The sequence below is a fragment of the Pempheris klunzingeri genome, chromosome 11 (genome assembly GCF_042242105.1).
Source record: "Pempheris klunzingeri isolate RE-2024b chromosome 11, fPemKlu1.hap1, whole genome shotgun sequence".
Classification (NCBI taxonomy): domain Eukaryota; kingdom Metazoa; phylum Chordata; class Actinopteri; order Acropomatiformes; family Pempheridae; genus Pempheris; species Pempheris klunzingeri.
Genome location: NC_092022.1, coordinates 7,208,297 through 7,229,077, shown reverse-complemented (window position 1 = coordinate 7,229,077; position 20,781 = coordinate 7,208,297). Strand labels below are relative to the sequence as shown.

The window sequence follows — 20,781 nt, the reverse complement described above, 5'->3', positions numbered from 1 at the left end:
CTTTATTAGTATTTCGCTAAATATGACTCGCCTGTGTAGCTGCTTTTCCAACAGTCATCTACAGTAATTTCTGCCTGAACTGCTGGACCAGACATGAAAATAACCGTTTCAGCACATTTTACACACATGGCACTGAGCTCGAGTAGAAATTCGACAAAGAGACAAGATTTTAACAAAATGTTTGCTTTATTTTTTTCTGTTTTTTTTTCCTTTTTTAATCCAGGACAACTCATTCAAGGATAATCGAGGAGAAATAAGCACTACTGTTTTTATTAGAATTTTTTTTCTGTTTTTACATTTTGTCAGAGATGGATGGTGAATTTTATCAGAATTGGTCAAAGTAAAACAAAAAATAATAAATGAATATATATATAATAACAATACATTAATAATTAATTCAATACAATGAAGTGTGGCGTCAATGACAGAATAACAATGGCCCAGAAAACGTAGGGTTGTTATTGTTTTCACTGCTTCTTCTGTGGTACTGCAATAATCACCAGCACTAACTCAACTCAACTCAATCAACAACAGTAGAGGAAGAAATGGAGCGCGCCCACAAAGTTGTGCACCCCGGCCTCCCAAAGAGGAAACACTTTTTTTATTTAAATAATATTTTATCAAAGCTTCTGTTTTTTTATCTTCATAAAACGTTTCTAAAACTTATCTTTAAACTTTTCTTTCTCTTTTTTTTTTTTGCATTTTTAATTAGTTTTCCTTTTCAGAGATTTTTTAAGATTTTCGTCTCCATTTTACCACATTGTGTCCATTTTTGCAGGTGTGATAACCTATGTGTCTTTGAGTATCTGTATCTGTACCCCTGTGTGTGTCTGCATGTTGCTGTGTCCTTTGCCGAGGCTTGTCAGAACAACTTTGAGTTGTTTAAGTGTTCAAGTGAATGCAAAGCCTGCACGTATGAAGCATGATGATGTGTTTTAAAGGTGTGTACGGAGTGTGTGCACGTTTGTGTGTACATGTTTGTGTGTGTGTGTGTGTGTTTTATGTCCTTGAACTGCGGTACCTTCATTAAGGTTATTGCAGCAAAGACATTCATACTGAGAGGTTGAAGTTGGCTCAAGCAACAAGGTGTGTGACCTTTATCTAGCTCTGTGGTGTGAGTGTGTTCATCTACGCACTGAGCTTATCAAGGAGTGTGTTGAGCCATCATGTGCGCAAGGGTGAGCAGACTAAGTGAAGTGGACGTTTCTCGGTGCCTATATAGGTGTGTGTGTGTGTGTGTGTGTGAGCGAGTGAGTTTGTGAGTGTGTGTTCATACTGTGTGGGCATTAATGTACTTGCAGGTGGATCAAGTACAGTGTGTTTGCATGACCTGTGTAAAGCTCACTATGAGTCTGTATAGCCACTGCATGATGTGAGAGAGGGCATATGTATATGTGTGTGTGTGTGTGTGTGTGTGTGTGTGTGTGTGTGTGTGTGTGCGTGTGTGTGTGTGTGATAGAAGGCACGGAGGGTGGTGTGGCAGGCTCAGTCTCTCAGGTCCATGCTGGAGCCAAACAGGGCCACCAGCTGCTCTTCATAGTGGGCGATGTTCCTCTTCATAATCTCCTTACAGGAGCCCAGGAGGCGCTCGAACGCCTGCACGTCTATTACTAGAGGGAGAGTGGGGGAGGGGGGGGAGATGTTAGATGGGCCAGTGTAGAGTTGCTCAAACAATCCACTGTGCTCATTGTCAGTGGCTTTAAAAATGTTACAAGAAAGTGACACATATCCTGACAGATGAAGATGTGTTTGGTCGGTTAACTGCTCAGGTTTTCCTCTTTGAGCGCCAGAACTGAGGCAACGACTTGAATCAACAGTAAGCGATAAGCATTGTTTTAAATTGTGCTTCGACATTCGTTTGGCACAGGTAAAACAAGACATTCCTGGTCTGGTGAGAACAATCAGAGTACAACAGACAGCATCTGTTGCTGACTGACATTTTTCTCTGCTTCAAAGCAGAGCAGCTGCTGAAGACGCGCTGTTGTGCTGTGTGTCGCTGTTCTCACCCACCTGTCTGTTTTGTCTTTCAGTATACTTTGTGTTCACTGTACTGTGTGTGCATGGTTAATACTGAACGGGAGACTGTAAGGGAGCACCAAGAGTGAGGGTGACACTACATCTATGAAAATAACATTTGAGAAAACAAATAAAAGCTGCGCAATTAGTGCTAATTAAAAAACAAAAAAGAGCTTAAACAGATTTCACAACAGCGAGAAGAGAGGTGACAGAGAAACGTGACCAGCTGTTAACGATCCTGTGTTCATTTTGAAAAGTGAAGAGCTGCTCGTCTACTGTAAAGCCCGAATTGATGCATCTGCTTTCAAAGCAAAGTAATTGCTGTAGTAAAAGTAATCGACGAGACAGACGAGATGAAGAGCCCAACACAAATTGTGAATTAAACAAAACTCAAATACCATAATACCACAATACTTGATATCCCCCGAGAAACTGTACGTAACTGTTCAATAAGCTGAAATTTAACAGACATTGTTGTAAGGTTGAGTGGTGTAATTATTGCTCATTACGTAGAGGATAAGGCCCAATGAGGTTATCAGGAATTAATTGGCGATTCGGAGGTCATGGTCACTTGCCAAAGAAAAAAAATTTGAACATTTTTTAATTAATTCATTTATGTCTTCATGCGTTTTAAAACCAAAATCTGAAATTTTTCAGAAGCCACAACTTCGTTTTCGCTAATGAGGGCCTGAGGGTTTCAGTGGTGTTACATGGAATGACCATTACCTTCCCATTAGGTTCTTATGCAACAGAAATGTTGTTCACTACTCCAGGAAACAGGAAGGATCATTAATACGACGTGGCAAAGGGAGATATTTTTAGTCCCTCAGCTCATAGATCCCTTTGGCTCAGCTGTTAGCGAGGAAGCTAACATTATGCTAGTAAGAGTCATCGTAAATAACACTGTGCACGGTAGACAATTTCACAATGTGCTTAACTATAATAACAGCTAGCTAACCAGCTATGTCACTGTCGCCAAATCAACATGAAGATTTTCACAGACGAATGAATGGTGTCTAACGTTATTGTCGTCTGCAGCCTGAAGCTGTGAGCTGAATGTGAGATGAAAGTGAATAGACAGTTTCACTGGAACTACTTAGTAGGTCTCCATTAACCCCTTTTAAAAGACACCCAGCAGCCAATTAGAATAGAGTATTCACTCAGAAGCACGAGTGCTGTTAATTTCACACTTTAACTCTGCCAAGGATTTGTTGAATCTGTTAAATTATAACTTTATAAAGACCTTGATGTACAAACTCGTTAAGAATTAATGGTCTGAATGCAACACATAAACACAAAAACCTAAGCAACAGAAATCTTTGAATCTTTGTATAATCACGTAAAAATGTTCACATAGTTCCTGTAGATGCAGGTATCACATTGGAGGAAATCTAATGTTGAAACAAAGCAACTTTACATACACATCTGACCTCGCTATCGTTTTTCTTTGTGAGCAGCATTAGCATCAATGCTGACAAATGTGTTTAGCGAGTGTGTGTGAGTGTGTTCTGTCTTACCCAAACACTTGATACTGCCCACTGCGTAGGCTGAGGCAGCCCGGGGCTTGTTAGTGACCAAGGCCAGCTCCCCAAAGTACTGACCCCTGCTACAGCGCGTTATCTCCACCTCCGCATTGTCTGCATGGTCTGCCTTCGTCTATAGAGAGAGGAGAGGAGAGGAGAGGAGAGGAGAGGAGAGGAGAGGAGAGGAGAGGATTAAAGGTTAGGAACCAGAGAGCGCCTCAATTTTTCCCCTCTCGTGATAAGCACTCAGCAGCTGAGCAGGCAATTGTGACTCCTGCCGTTGCTAGGCAAACCCTGGAGACACTTTTGTGCTGTAGTGGTCTGCAATGGGGCATGTGGGTTGTCACTGTCAAAATGTTCTGCATAGAAACCACCTGGTAGAAAAATATGATCTGTATTTATCCTGTACCAATGAAAACATTTTTTTGCCTTTCATTTATGTAATCTGGCCTTTTTGTTGAGCAGTTGGGTCTTTACATTAAGCTAAGCTGACAGAGAGGTGACTGTAGGGGAAAATGTGTTCACCTACATGGGCCTCTGTGGGATGCCAGGGAAACTGTTTCACCCTTTAAAAACCCTTAAATAAAAATACAGAATGGTGAAATGGAGAAATGAAATCAAGAAGGTGAGGAGGAGTCTCTTACTTTACTCTTCATCATGATCTTCACCTCCCCTGTTTCTACAATATAGAAGCAGTCTGCCTTATCTCCCTGTGAAGGGAAAAAAACAGACAATTAATAAATACATTTAAAAGTATTTATGTATTTGTATGTCGAAATCCTAAACATTTCAATGCTAAAGTCAAGCCTTCTCCGTATGAAACCACATCAGCGGTGTCCATGTCTTACCTGTGTGATGATGCGCTCACCATCTGAGAACTGCTTCATTCCTAACACGTCCACTATCTTCATCCTCTCTGTCGCCTGGACAGGAAAAGAGGGCGGTGAGGTCGAGGAGGGAAATAATGAGAGACACTGCGTGAGCACATAGAAGTCTTTAACAGGCTACGGCCGTGTAGGTCCCTCAATCCCTTCATCTTCTCAACTGCTCTCTTACGCAGCAAGACCATTTTTAGATGTTTTAAGCTAAGTGGTGTAAAAAAGTAGGTAACTAATTCTTAAAAACAGTTATTATCTAAATAAAAGATGTTTGTTGGCGTGCAGTATCAACAGAGTGAGTGGAGAGCAGGACTTTTTCCATCATAAACTTGCTGTTGGCTGGATGGCTAGCTCACTATGTTGTGAGCCTGCGAAAGAGAGAGGGAGGGGGGACAGCTAGAAAATGCTGGAGGCAGTGAGAGGATTTTCTAACAAGCCTACACCCACTAAACTCACCTCCAGTGATTTGAGTAAGGGCACGGACTCAATGAAACACTCGTACATCCTCCTCTTCTTGGCATTGTTCTTCACAATGAGTCTACGAAACGTGGCGCGATCCTGAGGAAAACAAACACGAGTAAAGCAAAGACCTCCTGGGGGCAGATTCTCTCAGACAGAGACCGCTGCTGATTTGCCTCTGCTCGGCCACTAGGGGGAGCTGCAGCAGCGTTAACCACCAGAGCCGAAAACCAGCTCCATTCACAGATAAGGTGACTCCATTCTTAACATGTCTGGGCATCACAGCTCAATGTAATGTGTCTCACAATGCACTTACAAGACAACTAGAGGGAAAAGGAGTGAAATAAAACTGAGCTTGTAAGACCAAAAAAAGATGTAAAAAGGGTGACTGACAGAATAGCATTAGAAAAAATGCTGTGCTGATTGAAATGTGACTGAACATAAATGGGATCATTTATGACTTAAAAGCATTGAGAAAAACTTCCAGGTAATTAAACAATTGTTTACACTGACAAAAAATGTCACCAGAGTATTCCAACTTGAACTAAAGCTGAACTAAAGCCCTGTTAGAACCCACCAGTATAACTTATCCTATTAACGTCTACAAAGGCCTCTGCTGTTGCTGTTGGTGTGTGTGTGTTTATTTGCGTGTTCTTACCAGTCCCCATAGTGCCCCCTCCTGGGTGGCGACGATGGTGGCGGCACGTGGCGTGTTGTACATGAGTGCCAGCTCCCCGAAGCTGCCCTTATTGTCATACTGACCCACGCATTTTCCCAATACCACGATGTCATACACACCCCTGGAGAGAGACGGAGAAAGAGAGGGTCAGGGAAAGGGAAACAAGTAAAAAGCAAACGTGGAAAGAAATCAGACATAAATCCAACACAGAAATAAACTAAAATGACTTTGATCTATTTAATTGAGCCAGGCGTTTAGAGGTAGTTGGTGTTTTGTTTATTGACCTACTGACTGGTTTGAATAGACATGTAATTGCAGATTATCTTTAGCCTCTGGACAGGAGACTGTGCTAGTTTGGCACACTGGGTGAGAAACTCATTGACTATGTTTGTGTGGGTGCACTAGTGTGTATAATTGTGTGCATATATCTATTCAAGTAGATGTTTTCATACATTTAAAAGTGCTTCACGGTGACACTGTGAAGGTGAGTGAAACTTAGCTCATCCGTGAGCATTGTTGTAAATCTGCACGTACAGTAAAAGATGTTTTTTTTTTTTTTTATGTTTCTGACAACAATGCTTCAGCTGAGCAGCTCTGTCTCCCCCCCATCCCTCCCTCCCCCATTCTCTCCCTCTCTCTGTATGGGGATTAAACCTGGAGACGGTAATTTGCAGCGTTGTTTCTTGGCAGGATTAACCAGTCACTTTGTGAGATAGCCTGTCCTCCCATTGGCTGCGTAGCAGGACTAAAACCCTTGTCGCTGGTGGAGTATTAACTTGGGTTGACTGGATTACCATGACGATGGGGACGATGATCACTTCTGTTGTCGAGTACCAGAGCACAGTTAAGCGCAGGCGATCTATGCACTTTTGAAAATACTGTGCTGCTCTTTATTAAAGAAACTAAGCACGTGTGAAAGCTGTAATCATTTGTGTATTTCACACAATAAATCAGCTTGAGCCAAGAAGGACATTCTCTTTTAATAACCATTTTTACTACTCACTAAGCCACGATCAGTTACTACCCTGAAGAAGTTTAAGGTTTAAACTGCTCGAATTTTGAGGTCTTACTCTAAAATGGACGTGCTAGTTAAAGGCTGGAAAGTAAGTGACTGGTATATTTTGAGCTGTTCCTTCCTGCGCTGCCATGATGTGTGCATGATAAGGATTTTCTCTGCCTAGTCAACCCTTGGGCAGTGCCTTCAGGGACTTTTAATCTCTTAAGATAGAAGATGCAACATCGCAGTATTAAGACGTTTAAAAAAAACAAATGTGTCTTTGGGGGTTGAGCTTCACAGTGATTAGATGTTTCAGCGTTATTGGAAAAACACAAGCACTAAAGCTGTGATAAAATGCATAATGCAAGACTGAGTGGCTTATTGATTTCAAAACGTGTTCGTAGCCAATCAGAATCAGAGGACAACAATGATCCTTTTCACACCACACACGTCACCACTCCCACTCCCCTCGTCCCTGAGGGCTTCTGAGTGATTTCCTGTTGCGTCCTGTCTTCAAGGCTTCAGAGCGGGATTGTTTAGGTTTGTTTGTGAGGGGGGCTTGTTACCATTAAGTAGCACACAGGCCAGCTCAGTTGCTTTTTATGCCTCATAAAATTAAAAGACCATTTTTGAGTCAGCTGACAAGACGCCCCAGTCTGTTTAAGTTAGTGGTTAACATTATGATATGCTAACAGGAGTGCACACAAGATTTGTACATATGGTTCAGTTACATAAAGTTTAAATGGGAAACATTTAAACAATGCATTACTCCTTCCTGTTTTCTTTCCTGCTTTTCTTTACTCGTTTCTGTTTATCCCTCCATCTCTGTGTGTGTCCATGCTCCACCCTGCTGGTGACATTAGCGACCACCTACGCTTTTTACAGGCCAGGGAAAACCCCGGGATAGTATATGACCAGGCAGGCGTGCTGCTCTTAAAGGTCATCGCATGTCTCTTGTACAGAGAGCACGCTGTGTTAGAAAGTGTGTATGCAGATGGAAAGATAGCTCACAACAAGTGGAACTAAACTGCTGCGCTGAACTGATATGTGCCATGCTGAGAATGAATAGAGGCCAGAGAGGGATAACAATGACCAGGCAGCAGCCAAACTCTGCTAGGCCCGTTCTCTCTTGGGTTAAACCCTTTTTCTATGCTAAGTAATCGCTCGGGCTAGTAAACTAATGTAGATGTGGCTGTTGAACAAAGAAACGTTAATACCTCCGAGTGCAGTGCAGTCTCACAGATGATCAAAGTTGCCTCCATTATTCAAAAATAATAAATGCAATACTCGAACCTACAATGTTTTCATTTGACCTTTTTAGACTACAAGGAGCTGGGAATGTTATTGTTGTCATTAACACAACCGGCTGCAGCTTGATGCATAATTATATTTTCCAGCCAAAATGTGGGTTTTTTCACATCAGGCATAGTAAGGGAACTGTTTTAAACACTATTCCAGCCCAGGCAACAAAACCTGCCCTGTTAAGGTCTCTGCACACAGCAACAGTTTACATTAGCAATATGACAGGAAAATTACACTCAGCAGGTATAGATGTACACTGTAAACATGGACACAAACATACACACCCCCATAATCATAAACAGTGAAGCGGAAACACAAGCCAAACTGTAAAGACGAGCAAAGAAGTCCCCGCTATTGTTCCCCTAAATACAGCAGTCCTGTAATTAAAGACTTCCTTTTATGAACACATTTTTACGTGTTGTTACTTTGTCAGATTCAACTTCATGGTACAGCCCTCAGATAAACAACAGATTCAACACACCAAAAATGTAAGTATTACAAACTAGGGGTTTACGTAATACGCGTGATTCAATTCTGTCCGATCATTCAGTGTAATAAATACAAACATAATAACAAAATGTGCACACAGGGGTCAGTTTTACACTAACTGTGCTGAAGAATATCGTCAGCTCTATACTTTCCACAAACAGTATTTGAATAAACAAATTTAATCAAATTTGACATTTGCCTCCTACCTTTCTATGACGTAGAAGTTGTCTCCATCGTCTCCCTGGTCGATGACGTGCTCCTGGGGCTGAACCCTTGACTCAAACATGGCGTCCAGCACCTCTGAGAACTGCTCCTGGATGGGAGATGACAGGAAGGACGTCAGATAAGGATGAGGTGGTGGGAGGAGTAGCAACAGTGGAAAGGTTTATGTGGAGTTCAACTAGCAGCTCAAAATGTTAGTGCTGCTCCTGAAGGGAGACGAGATGAAACTTCATTATCCCAGTGGAGGAACTTTGAGAAAGTACACAAGGGAAAGAAGAGGGGACACTTTTTCAATTTCAACAATTTCAGGACAATGTTGCTGTCTCTGGGGTTTGAGTCCATCATAAGGTCACAGATTTATAACAGTAGATGCCAAGTGGTACATGGTTCACAATGCGAACAGATACAGGATTTAAAAATAACAAATTCATTTTTAAGCCAAAATAAATGTGGATAAATTAAGTGTAGTGACATCACACAGACACAGATGATTTGTGGAATTGCTTTATGGAAAACAGGCGAGAAAGTCTACTTGAGTCCAAATACAGGAAGGTTTAAGCCTGGTAGTTTTACAGTGCCAACAAAAATCAAGCACATAATCAAAACACTGTAACATGGCTAACATGTTACAGTGTCATGGGTAACATAATACAGTACATATAGTCAGGTAGCAGCAGGCAGTAGTCTATTACACAAGCTTTTGTTGAAATATTTTCACTCCACTCCGAATGACTTTGCAGAGGCCTTAATAGTTCTTTAAATCTAATAAGTCATGGTATTAATGCCAGATGATCTTGGCCTGTACTGCTGCAGGGATACTGATCTCCACTGTATTACAAGGCACCGTGATTCGTATGGATCCACGGCACATACAGGTGCCTACTTAAACAGGGTGACTACATGCATCAGCGAGGTCAATTTCAGACTTTTTAAGACTTATTTTGTAATAGAAATAAACATCCAATGAAAAAGATATTGTCATGCAAATGCAGCTGGTTAAGGTAAGAAACAACATTTATTGCAATATGTTTATTAATGTAATATACTGTATATATATATATAATATATAACATATTGTATATTATATATAATATATTATATTATATACATATATATATAATATATTATATTATATACATATATATTATATATATATATATATATAATATATTATATATATATTATATATATAATATATTATATATATTATATATATATCATTGACATTAATCTCTGCAACTGTCTTACAGCCGGCGTCACACATGCTATGTTTTCAATGAAGCTGAACTGAAAAAGGGCTGATTTTGTAAATATTCAGGCGTTTTGTTCTTGGTGTGGATTTTACACCAGGCTGACAGCATTCAATAGATACATATTTACCGAGCAGAATTTAAGACTATTTAATACTTTTTAAGGCCTTTTAATAGTTAATGTGAATTCACTAAGAATTTAAGACTTTTTAAGGACCCATAGCCACCCTGTTAAAAGAAAAACCTTATTGAAAGAGTGGAGAAACATAATGAATATGCAGATGCTTTCATACACGGCACAAAGAGTCACAGAAGCTGTTCTGGATGCTAAAATCTCACTAAGACACTTTACGTTTGGTTTTGCTTTGCACCTGTGTGTGCACAATGTTAGTGTGTGTCCAAGTATCTCTTCCAGAGTATCGGACTCCAGTTTGTATGTTTTACTTACCTGATCTAGTGTTTTGAAGAGTAAGATGTCTCGGCAGGCCTCCTGCAGTCTGCAGCGCTGTTCATCTGTTTTTGGGTGAACCACTCTGGGCTCCGTGTCCTCGTCATCGTCATCTGGGTTGAACGCCTCCGCACACACTGGAGGGGAAGACATGTATACTCACGTTACATACTGCATTAACATCTCCTGTGAGATTACACTGTAGTTAGACAAACAATTCAGGTAAGGAAATGTTCTTTGGACACACTCAGACGTGCATTCAGCCACAGTGACAACTAAGAGGAAGGAAATACAAGCAATAACCTTGACAACAAAAAGAGTAAAAAGAAAACTACAAAAAGCAAGAGAACAGGTTGCAAGCAGGTAATTTAGTGACAAACTTTGGACACAAGATGGAAAAGGTGAAAACAAAAAAAAAAGGGATTCGAGGAATCATGTTACGTTTTCAACACACACAAGCAGATGAGCAAAAAAAACCCACAAAGATGCTTTCTACACGCAGTCAGAGCACAGGGAAAGGTAAGATATTACACACACACACACACACACGAGCAGAGAAGAAGATATTGTATAACACAAAATGAGGCGATGGCCTGCAGGAGAAGGGGAGAGAGGACATCACACGACACTGAAGCAGCCCAGAAGTGAGGAAATGACACATGCACAGAGACATGTTTTACCACACTGGATGACAAACACTGACAAGGTCATTTCAAATTGTCACTACGTATCTGTGCTTCCTCCAACTCTGTAGAGACACACGCAACTTCTCACATGACATTTATCGCAAAACACAAGTATCTAAGTGTGCGTTTGTGTGTCTGAAATCATGAGTGTAACATCTTATCTCTCAGCATTCATACCAATCATGTTTGGAGCAGTCTGACCTCTGGTGTGTCAGCTTGTTAACTCCTTTAGTGCAGCTTGATCAGGCAGGTAAATACAATGTACCAAGTAAAAAACAGCTCAAACGTGTGCCTCAGTGCTCTGCCAACCAGAACGCGATGTAGCTAATTAGTCTAAACCAACAAGATACGACCCCAGAACACACAGGTTTAATGTGTATGAGAGACAGACTAAACATTTGTACTTTTTGTGCTCTTCACTGGTATGAATCCCATTAAAAATCATATAAGGCACACAAACGAGGCAGGACCTTCATGCTTAGCTTAAGTTTCAGCAATCAGATGCTTTACCCCTTGTGCTCTGCCAAAACTTGTTACAAATATATAACCAAGTCATCATTTCCACCTCGTTTTCGGCCAAAGAAAATAAACCTTAGACTTGATCGTGTCCTTGTTTCCCATGTGAGAAAACACATTCTTAATTCCTAATAACTTTGATGCTGCCGTCCCTCCTGAATACTAAATTAGCCCTATGTAACCCTCTCATGACACATAACAGGTTTAACTAATCACAACATTCGGATAACTTTTCAAAAACAAACAAAGGACCTGGAAGTGTTTAAACCACCATCAATGTTGAGTCCACCTCAACCCCAGGTCAGGATCTCAACTGTGCCACTGGATCATAACGAAGCAACCACTTTCCCTTAACCTGTCTCATCTACAAATTCAGTTACTGAGTGAGTGTGGACAGGACCCACTGCGTTATTTCAGAGAAACTGACACATAAATTGTAAAAATCACACTGACGTGCAGATTGTTGGACTCTGTTGTACAGTCAGTGGCCGAAAAAAAAAAGAAACTCCCGGATAATATAGTGCAATTCAATACAGTAACCCTGCATTAAATACTACTGCTAAATACTATAAACTAATGCCATTTAAGTGTTTATCACTGCCAATATGCGCCCACACTCGGTTATAGAGAATGAGAAGTGCCTTAAGTCTACATTTCAGTCAGTCTGTTGTTGTACCAGCGCAAGCTGCAGATGTTCAGGAATCATCAACAGGTCAGAGGACACTTATTTATTTTTTTCCTTACTGACGATATGCCAGTGTTTGAGTTTCTTACATGTTGCAGCAAGAACTTTGGCAAAGGAACCACTGCTGAATGTTTTTTGTAAAATGTCATTTTTTTTCCCAAGTAATAATTCTTGGTATGTAAATATTTCTTATTGTGGACATTTTGTCCTGTACATTTTACCAATTATCTCAGAAATATCAAAAATACTAAACTAAACGGGTCCAGGAAAGCAAAGCACATCACACGAATCCCTCTTTAGTCAAAACACCATTAAGGTGATAAAAGGATGGGCTTTTCCTTTAAGCTTTAAAAGAACCTTCTTCCCTTGGAAGAAGTTCAAATGCATCTCACACCACAAAAAAACACCATACGCGTCAGAACGCCTGCAAAGGAAAATAACTTTGTAAAATAACTTACAAACTACAGACGGGAGTCTTTGTAGTAACATCTCCTTGAAACATGAGAATCACAGTGATGCTCTTTTGTTGTTGTATTAACACAATTTGTCTTTAGAACTTCAAAAGGATCATTATGTCTTACATCATAACCACTACGAAGAGGGTCTATACTTGTACCACACAAGTCAACAGAGAAACTGAGTTTGAACAACTTTGTTTAACACATAATAATAACAAGGAACTCTATAAAATCCAGCTGTGTACGGCTACAAAACAGTACAACAAAGTGGACAACTTGCACAAATCCAAACCACATACTCAGCGCCAAGCCTTTATGTCGCTGTGGCATGGAGAGCAGGGACAGTAGGACAGCAGTAAAGATAACCATCAGCCGACACACCCAGAGCCTAATCAAAGTGCAGCTCTCTGTGACGGCTGACGACATTCAATTACTCATATGTAAACACTAGACGGGTACGATGAAGCGTGAGAAAACAAGAGCACCGTACACACAAACCACAGACAAGGACACAGAGGCAGACACTCAAAACCCAAAACACACCGCAGAGATGCCTCTTAACACTGTCTTACATCCATGACATACGCAAATATACTCGTTATGAAAATGCTGCCTAAACACACAAACACGTAAGTCTACCATTTGGCCTCAGCGTGCATGACACACACAATAACGCACACACAAGCTGCAGGTGAGCCACTTAGGCAGTGATGTATGCAATGTTGTCTCTGGTGTGGGTTACACTTAAGGGACATGACGTCAAAGACACACACACACGCGCACACACGCGCACACACACACAGACTCCTTACCTGACACTCTCCTGTTGAATCTGCTGGGTGGTGGAGCTGTGGAGAGAAAGACAGAGAGGTGAAATTAACATCATTGTTTTTACATAATGACATTTAATATGATTTTGAGATTGCTTTGAAATCCTCATTACCATTATCTGCTCTGAACAGACAGTGTTCATAACAATAATTGATGTGAAAGAGGGGGATTTAGAAAAGAAAAAGGTACCAAAAGGCAGACAGTGAGTCAGAGTGACAGTCAGCATTGGAGAGGAAAAGATACAGACAGTCAAACAGATGAAGGCAACAAGAGGTAAAGAGATAAAAGCTCAAAGATATAGGCAGACGTGATGGAAAACAGGCAGACAGAGCGTGACCAGCAAAAAAGATGAACTAAGAAAGGACTTGAAAATGGAAAAAAAAAAAAAGTAGAAGAATTTTCAGTACTGCAAAGTTAATATTTTCTACGTACACGACTGCTACTCTGAGCAGTGGCTACAGCCTCCAGCATTATCAGACACACACACACACACACACACTTTCCCTCTAACAAATGGCTATAATTTTTTGACTGCAAACTGAAAACTAATAAAACAAAACATGATCAAACTCCAGCAGCAATAATCGTACAATGACAGCCTGAAGGCGGACATATATGAGTGGATTAACAAATATCTCAATAATAGCCCTCATAATTACATGTTTATGTGTTAAATATTTATGAGGAGTGATGTACTTGGAGAGAGAAAGCATGAAATTGAAACAATGGTTCTTTCCCCAAACACTGACAGGTACCCCAGCTTCATATTTGATGTCAACTGTTCCCAATTTTCGGTGTTTATTATGGGGTTCGTGGTTTGTTTACATTTTTGCTTGACAAGCAGACTTGTCTGTGCCAGTGCAGCCGGCTGCAAGCTGTTGCAGTGCACTGTTTGGATGCACAGATGCTGCTGGGACACTGTTAATGTTCCTGAGCCACCAGGACGGCACATCTGATGTCGCTCTCTGCTTTCAAATTCAGCATTCAAGGACTCACAACAGCAGGCTTCTGCCCAAATGAAGTGTTTCCTTGAGCAAAACACAGAGCCAGGAGAGCTGTTGAGTAGCTGACCCCATCTCTGAACCTCTTGTAGATCTCTGCCAGAGACATTACTAATATTTCAAATAAAAGTAATATACCATCAAATTCCTGATGGCTTACTGTAAAAAGTCTTATAGCTGAGCCTTGCAGCATGCTCTTTCAGACACTGTACCTCGATCGGACCCTGTAATTGAAAAGTTACACATCTATCCTAACAAAAAAAAAATAAAGCTAAGTAACCACACGACATATCTTGTTCAGAAAGCAAACGCTACGCAAATGAAGGTGTCTGTATTCACATTAACACTCATATTATTCAAGACACTAATCTATTTAATTGTTGGCCCATGAGAACGCGTCGTGCCTCTGACGCTAAGCCAGAAGAACTCATACCCCGATTATGTGAGACAGAAATATAACAAGTGAGAGATGGTGATATTAGTCAGCAAAGAACATATAGCCTTAATTAAGATTTGAATTTCCTAACCTGTTGAGTAAGGGAGAAAGGGATCTTTAAATTATACAGAATATGACACAGACATGTTTGCAATCAGGTTATTAAACTGATTAACGGCCTAACCCGAATCTTCACATTTGAGCACATTTGAGTATTAACAGGTAAAAATAACAGCATCCAATACAAACAAATGCATTTTTATTCATTAGGTTAGTGGGTAACTGTTCTGCTGCTCTTATAAAGTCTGGTTCCATTCATTTCCATTTTCTGTACGCCTACTACTTGCTTTTGCTGGTTTTGCACCCACATGGTGCCAGCCCAACTTTGTTTTTTCAGGCTTTTTCCAACTGAGCCCCATGACTACAGGCCAAAACACAAGCCTCTTTCCGGCAAGCTTTGCACAGGCCTGGCTCCAGGCAGAGGCCGGGGACACCCTGGGGTGAGGTGACTTATGCCCAACTTGGCCGATTAACAAGGGTAGTTTGCAAGTAAAATACTGAAGGTGGTAGATTCAGTGTATATAAAAACACACTGTAAACAGTTCTTAATATCAAATGACTAATGTTTATGTTTCACGTGTCAGCAATCACGTTTGATGACAGAGAACGCAGCTTTAACCAATGTTTGTAACAACATCAAACCAAACACAGGGGGAAAACATCCTGTGCAAGGCAGAGCATAGTTCCTGGAAACCTCTAAACAGCAGCTGTAATCAAGTTTAATTTCTGGTCATGATTTCAGTGCTGTGCACTTGACACTAGACAGTGTTCATCAGGGTAGCTGCAACCTGGAAGGACACTGCTGGATGTGAATATGCATCAGGACTAATAAAGTGGCAACTCAAGAGAGAATTAACTGTGTGCATGAGGTAGAAACGAAACAGCTGTGTATGTATGTGTGTGTGTGAATGTGTACAGTATAGTATCTGTGGTTACACAGTGCAAGTCTGCATTCAGTGTGCATGGCTTGTGGCTCTCTGCAGCGTTTGTGGGCATCTATAGGGGCATCGTGACCTTGTGAACGTGTGTAAACAGGGTGCTAATTTACGCACACAGAGAGTGAGATCAGGGTCCTAAACACCTGCTTTCTAACACTGGGCTGTTACTAGCCAGCATGGACATAGCTTACTGCTGCCACACACACACACACCTACACAGTGTGTGTCCATTGCTACCTTATTACCATCCTGTCAGAGCCCATTAGATCTGGACTGTGAGGACGGGAGCCTGGGGGAAACTCACACATACACACCACTTTCCCCCGGTCACCTGGGGAGATGGACAGAGTTTAACACTCTACTCTCCGTGGAGATCACTCTCACTATCACTCAACACTGATAAAGCAACAGGATGGTTTCAGACACTGCTGTACTGACATTTGTGACATCTGCAAGGGAGATTTTCACAAAAAAAGTTTCTTTTTTTTTTTTTTAGGGAATTACATAAAACAGTCTTGTAACTGAAAGGAAATTTGTTTTGTACAGCACATATAGGAGGAGAAATGCATTAAGTGTGACTTCTACATTTCAACTATTAGTATACATGTGTTAACTCTCACATGCATACAATACATTCAGAGTCGTTTGGCATCTGCTTTACCTACTTGGACTCTCACTGGTCCCGTCCACACGACAGGCTTTAGTGCTGTTTAAACACAGGGCAACAATTTACAACACGACAAGTGGCACTATTGGGGTTGTAACTCATTTGGCAAACACCAGCCAAATTTGTAATGATTTCCCTGCAGGCCATGGTACATTCTGACCATTACCCAATCAAAAAACAAAACAAAAACACGGCTCTATCAAAGTCTGTTAGGCTGGCTCTAAAGCAATGGCAAATAAACTCTTGGTTTCTCAGAAGTCTGGATTGTTAATGAACATTAGTGGAAACAGGAAGAGGTCCATTCTAATTCTGTCAGCACTCGATGCTGGAAGTTCACAGTGAGTTACAGTCTATATGAGACTGACGCAAAACCAATGTCTGGTATAAAGACAAATGCCTTACAAGTACAGTTCACTTCAATTTATTCTAAACAGTAGCATCATTTCCTGTAGTTTTTTGATTTACAGTTTGTATGATTAAACAACATCTAGCCTGAGCATATTTTAGATCATTGAATCAGATACAATGCTGAGCCAAGAAGATGTTAGGAACGACAACAGATACACAATACATACCTAAACTTACCTAAAGGTTCAAAGTCAACATAAAGCCTGTGCCAATGTACAGCTCGAGGTTTTTCACTGGCCTGCTAGATGCTACAAGGCACAAATAATTCAATCATTTTATTGAGGAAATAAGTTGTGGACCCCCTTGTGCGGCTCAGATGTGACATTTGCATGCGATGAGCTGAATCACAAAATTGGGGCCCTGTTGAGACCTGGCATTATCATGAGTCTTTGGAGATCCAACTCAAGCCGACAGCTTTTTCCAATCCCTTAACCACAGTCGGAAGTGGTCTGGGTCGGACATCACCACATTCCTTTAGCACTGTGTACGTGTGTGTGTGTGTGTGTGTGTGTGTGTGTGTGTGTGTGTGTGTGTGTGTGTGTGTGTGTGTGTGTGTGTGTGTGTGTGTGTGTGTGTGTGTGTGTGTGTGTGTGTGTGTGTGTGTCAACTGACTTCTGCATAAGGGGAAGGTACGCCGATAATGAGCCCATTTCAATTAATTGTCAGAACTAAAACATGTTATAAAATAATCTCTAGAATCTGCGTCCAGCTTTGCATTTAGAGATGTTTCTGGTGGAGGGTCATGTCTGCCTGATGGGTCCTGTTAATCAGCAAAAGTGAATTTTAAATCCTTAATGTCTGTTTTCTATGGATCTGATGCTCCTCATCTCAATTCTCCCTATGCCTGCTCACCAAACTTTGCTCTGTGCCCCATCAGAGTAGTTCACATAATGGATATGATTTGGATTGTGACATTACAGTTACGATAATGATATTTAATGGAATATGATGCTGTGACATTGCCGCACCAAGCATAGACACACAGATTTTTAAAAGCGAGCTGTTGTCTGACTAGGAGACATTGCTATTTAATTGTTTTTTAATGTTTTAACATTTTAAATAACTGTTTGTACAAATGATGTACGTGTTTATTTGCATACAGATCTGATCACAAGTGGTCAGTCGAGACTCAATAAAATACATTTTATTGCCAAGTGGACCCAACTCTACACATGAAAACGCTTTAGGCGCCATGTGAACCCAAGCAAAATTCTATTAAACTATTCAAAGAGCAAAAGAAAGATATATGGAGGTGAAATATATGGATTCTAAAAGTACTCACATATTAATGTCTCCTTTACTTTGCTTGACAAAAGATCTGCTCTCTCTTTCTAGATATTTTCATTCAGGACAGCCTATTCATCGACCTATTCCTTCCTGGTCTATGACTATGCATCAGTAGGCCATGTGACGACTGATTTTTCTTAAATCCCACCCAAGTACAAGCTGCTTGCAGAGTAAAGCAAACATCTTGTATCCTTCTAGCCATTATGCTCACAATGAGACTTTACTTAAAAATAACAAAATGCGATCGTTCATAGCAAAGACAAATTAAAAAAAAGACTTTGAATTTGGTCACAAGCCAGTAAAACATAAAACACATGTTAAGATTTAATTCTCCATCAGTGAGATTTTTCTTGTGCATACAGAGGATCTCTTTCTATTTATGTGTCAATGTCAACCCTCTTTCTACAAAGGGAATACAGTGTAAGCAGTACTAGTACACTCCCGTGAGTTCAACACTATTCTCAATTTCACTGGCTCCCTCTTCTCTGTCATTTGTCGTATACGTCGCCCCCTCAGCTGTCTCAAAGGAGCAGACCTTCCTCCCTCGTGTTGCTCCTGAAGCTTCACGACTCCTCTCCCTTCCTCCAGTCTGGTGTCTCACTTTTTTCTCCTTTACCATGGTTCGAACCTCTGGAGTTGGCTGTTGGGGATTGTGATAAGATAGCAAATGCAAAACAGAGACTGGTGTATTGCCTGATAGGTTTCCTAATTTAACATCTGTTGGCTGAGATTAACAGACATTAGCCTCCTGTGCAACGTTGGTGCATAGTAACGTTGTTTACTGAACATTGCAGGCTCTCATGCTCAGCTACAAAATGCTACTCATACTGGATTTTCTTTAGAGACCTTTTTTTGTTTATGTAAGCAAAGGGTAATGTCAATGTGAATAAACAACAATGTCAAAGAGATGACTAGAGCAACAAATACAGAAACATCTCTGCTTTTATTTTGTGATGATCGATGGAAGTTTACATCTTTCAATGAAGACTGAACTGAGGCTTCTTCCCAAATAAAAATCAAATCAGTTTAATAGCAATTCAGTACAGTTTTCCTCATATAGTTGTTTGTACTCTAGGCTAATACAAGCCCACCTGAGCTGTGTGGTGCCAAAGTCATGACTACTGTGTCTGGTAAATTACTTCATATTTACAAATTTTCATGGTAACACAAACAGTAGTCAGGCAGGGCTACCAGATTACAGCTCTTAGACCTGACCCTGACCTTTGACCTTCCTGTCCTTGGTACATGTAAAAAGAAAAACAAGTGTATGCATAGAAAAAATAAGAAAAAGTGTTAGGCTAGATTCAAAAACTCTCTAAATGTCTCATGTTTGACTTGATTTCAGCACAAAAAAAGCAATCAATATATGTCAATGTGTAAGTATGTCATCTTCAAGGGAAAATTAACAAGGCACGCTTCCTAAAAACATACGCAGCAACATATTTAACATAAGTGAACCTTCTACCCATTAGTCATTAGTTATCTATGATCTTATCCTGATGCCTATTCCCCATGACTCCCACTTAACCCTAAACCTCCCTCCCTCCCTCCTTCACTGCTAAATATTTTATTTATCGTATGCATTTCACAATATAAGGGTATTGGTCGTTCAGAAAAAATGGATGACGCCCTGGTGGCCGAAGGGGTTTAGGAGCCACAACAATCCCTGGTTTGTGTTTTGTTGCATCTCTCTCTCTCTCTCTCCCCCTCCCTCCCTCTCTCCCTCCCTCTTTCTAAGAACATGGGGGCCTGAGGAAAGGCAACATGCTGCTCAGTGTGATTAATTACCTACCTAAGCAGAAAGTTGATTTTTCACACATCAATGATATTACCTGAAGCAAATGGCTGCTTGAAAGTTCCAGAAATACATTTATTTTATTTATTTAGATAAAGGTTAGCAGTTAGTGGAGAATCAGCATTTTGTGATAAATAGAATAAAACATGTAACCCTAGGCAGGCTCATTTAATGTTTATTTACAGGAATCATGGTAACAACACCTGGGAAAATAATGAGAATTATAATTTCCCTCCACTCCAAAACTCCATTATCTGCAGCATAACCACCTACCAGGACACATTCCAAACTGCTTAAAGTGATTTGTTTTGATCCAAGTCAAACTCATGAACAGGTCAGATCGCTGCAGGTACTGCAGAAAAGAGGCAATAAGACCAACACACACACACACACACTGTTGAAGATGTACACTTAGACCCGTACAAAGCAGGTCATGCATGGGAACACTGATTTGTTGTGAATCAGCAAAAAGGTGTAAAACCACTTATCTTACAGATAATTGCTATACCTAGTTCAAGTCAATATTTTGCTCTGTATGTACACCTTTATATCTTTATTAGGGTTTGTTGGTTTGCTCTACTTTTACTCTTTATACTGTTATGTACCCTACATTATGATTGTAGCACACAGTAACTGTGGGGCTCGCATTGGTTCCACATTTTTTTCCCCCCGGTTAGACTCAAGGTTCAGGTTACTTTACAGGTTAGCGTTCAGGTTACTTCACAGGTTAGCTCTAAAACTCTAGCTGAA

General features: G+C 40.6%; 1 protein-coding gene across 2 annotated transcripts in view; it reads right to left on the bottom strand.

Moving 5' to 3' along the window:
- Nucleotides 1-167: 167 nt before the first annotated feature.
- Nucleotides 168-20,781, bottom strand: part of prkar2aa (protein kinase, cAMP-dependent, regulatory, type II, alpha A) — a 42,591-nt gene continuing 21,977 nt past the window's right edge. For both annotated transcript variants that reach the window (XM_070840298.1, XM_070840299.1), the window contains exons 3-11: nt 13,421-13,456; nt 10,264-10,400; nt 8,550-8,656; nt 5,535-5,676; nt 4,874-4,975; nt 4,388-4,462; nt 4,184-4,249; nt 3,534-3,672; nt 168-1,610 (exon numbers count right to left, since the gene is read on the bottom strand). In XM_070840298.1, the coding sequence (XP_070696399.1) occupies nt 1,486-1,610; nt 3,534-3,672; nt 4,184-4,249; nt 4,388-4,462; nt 4,874-4,975; nt 5,535-5,676; nt 8,550-8,656; nt 10,264-10,400; nt 13,421-13,456 (929 nt within the window). In that variant the 3' untranslated portion in view covers nt 168-1,485. The remainder of the gene's footprint in view (nt 1,611-3,533; nt 3,673-4,183; nt 4,250-4,387; nt 4,463-4,873; nt 4,976-5,534; nt 5,677-8,549; nt 8,657-10,263; nt 10,401-13,420; nt 13,457-20,781) is intronic.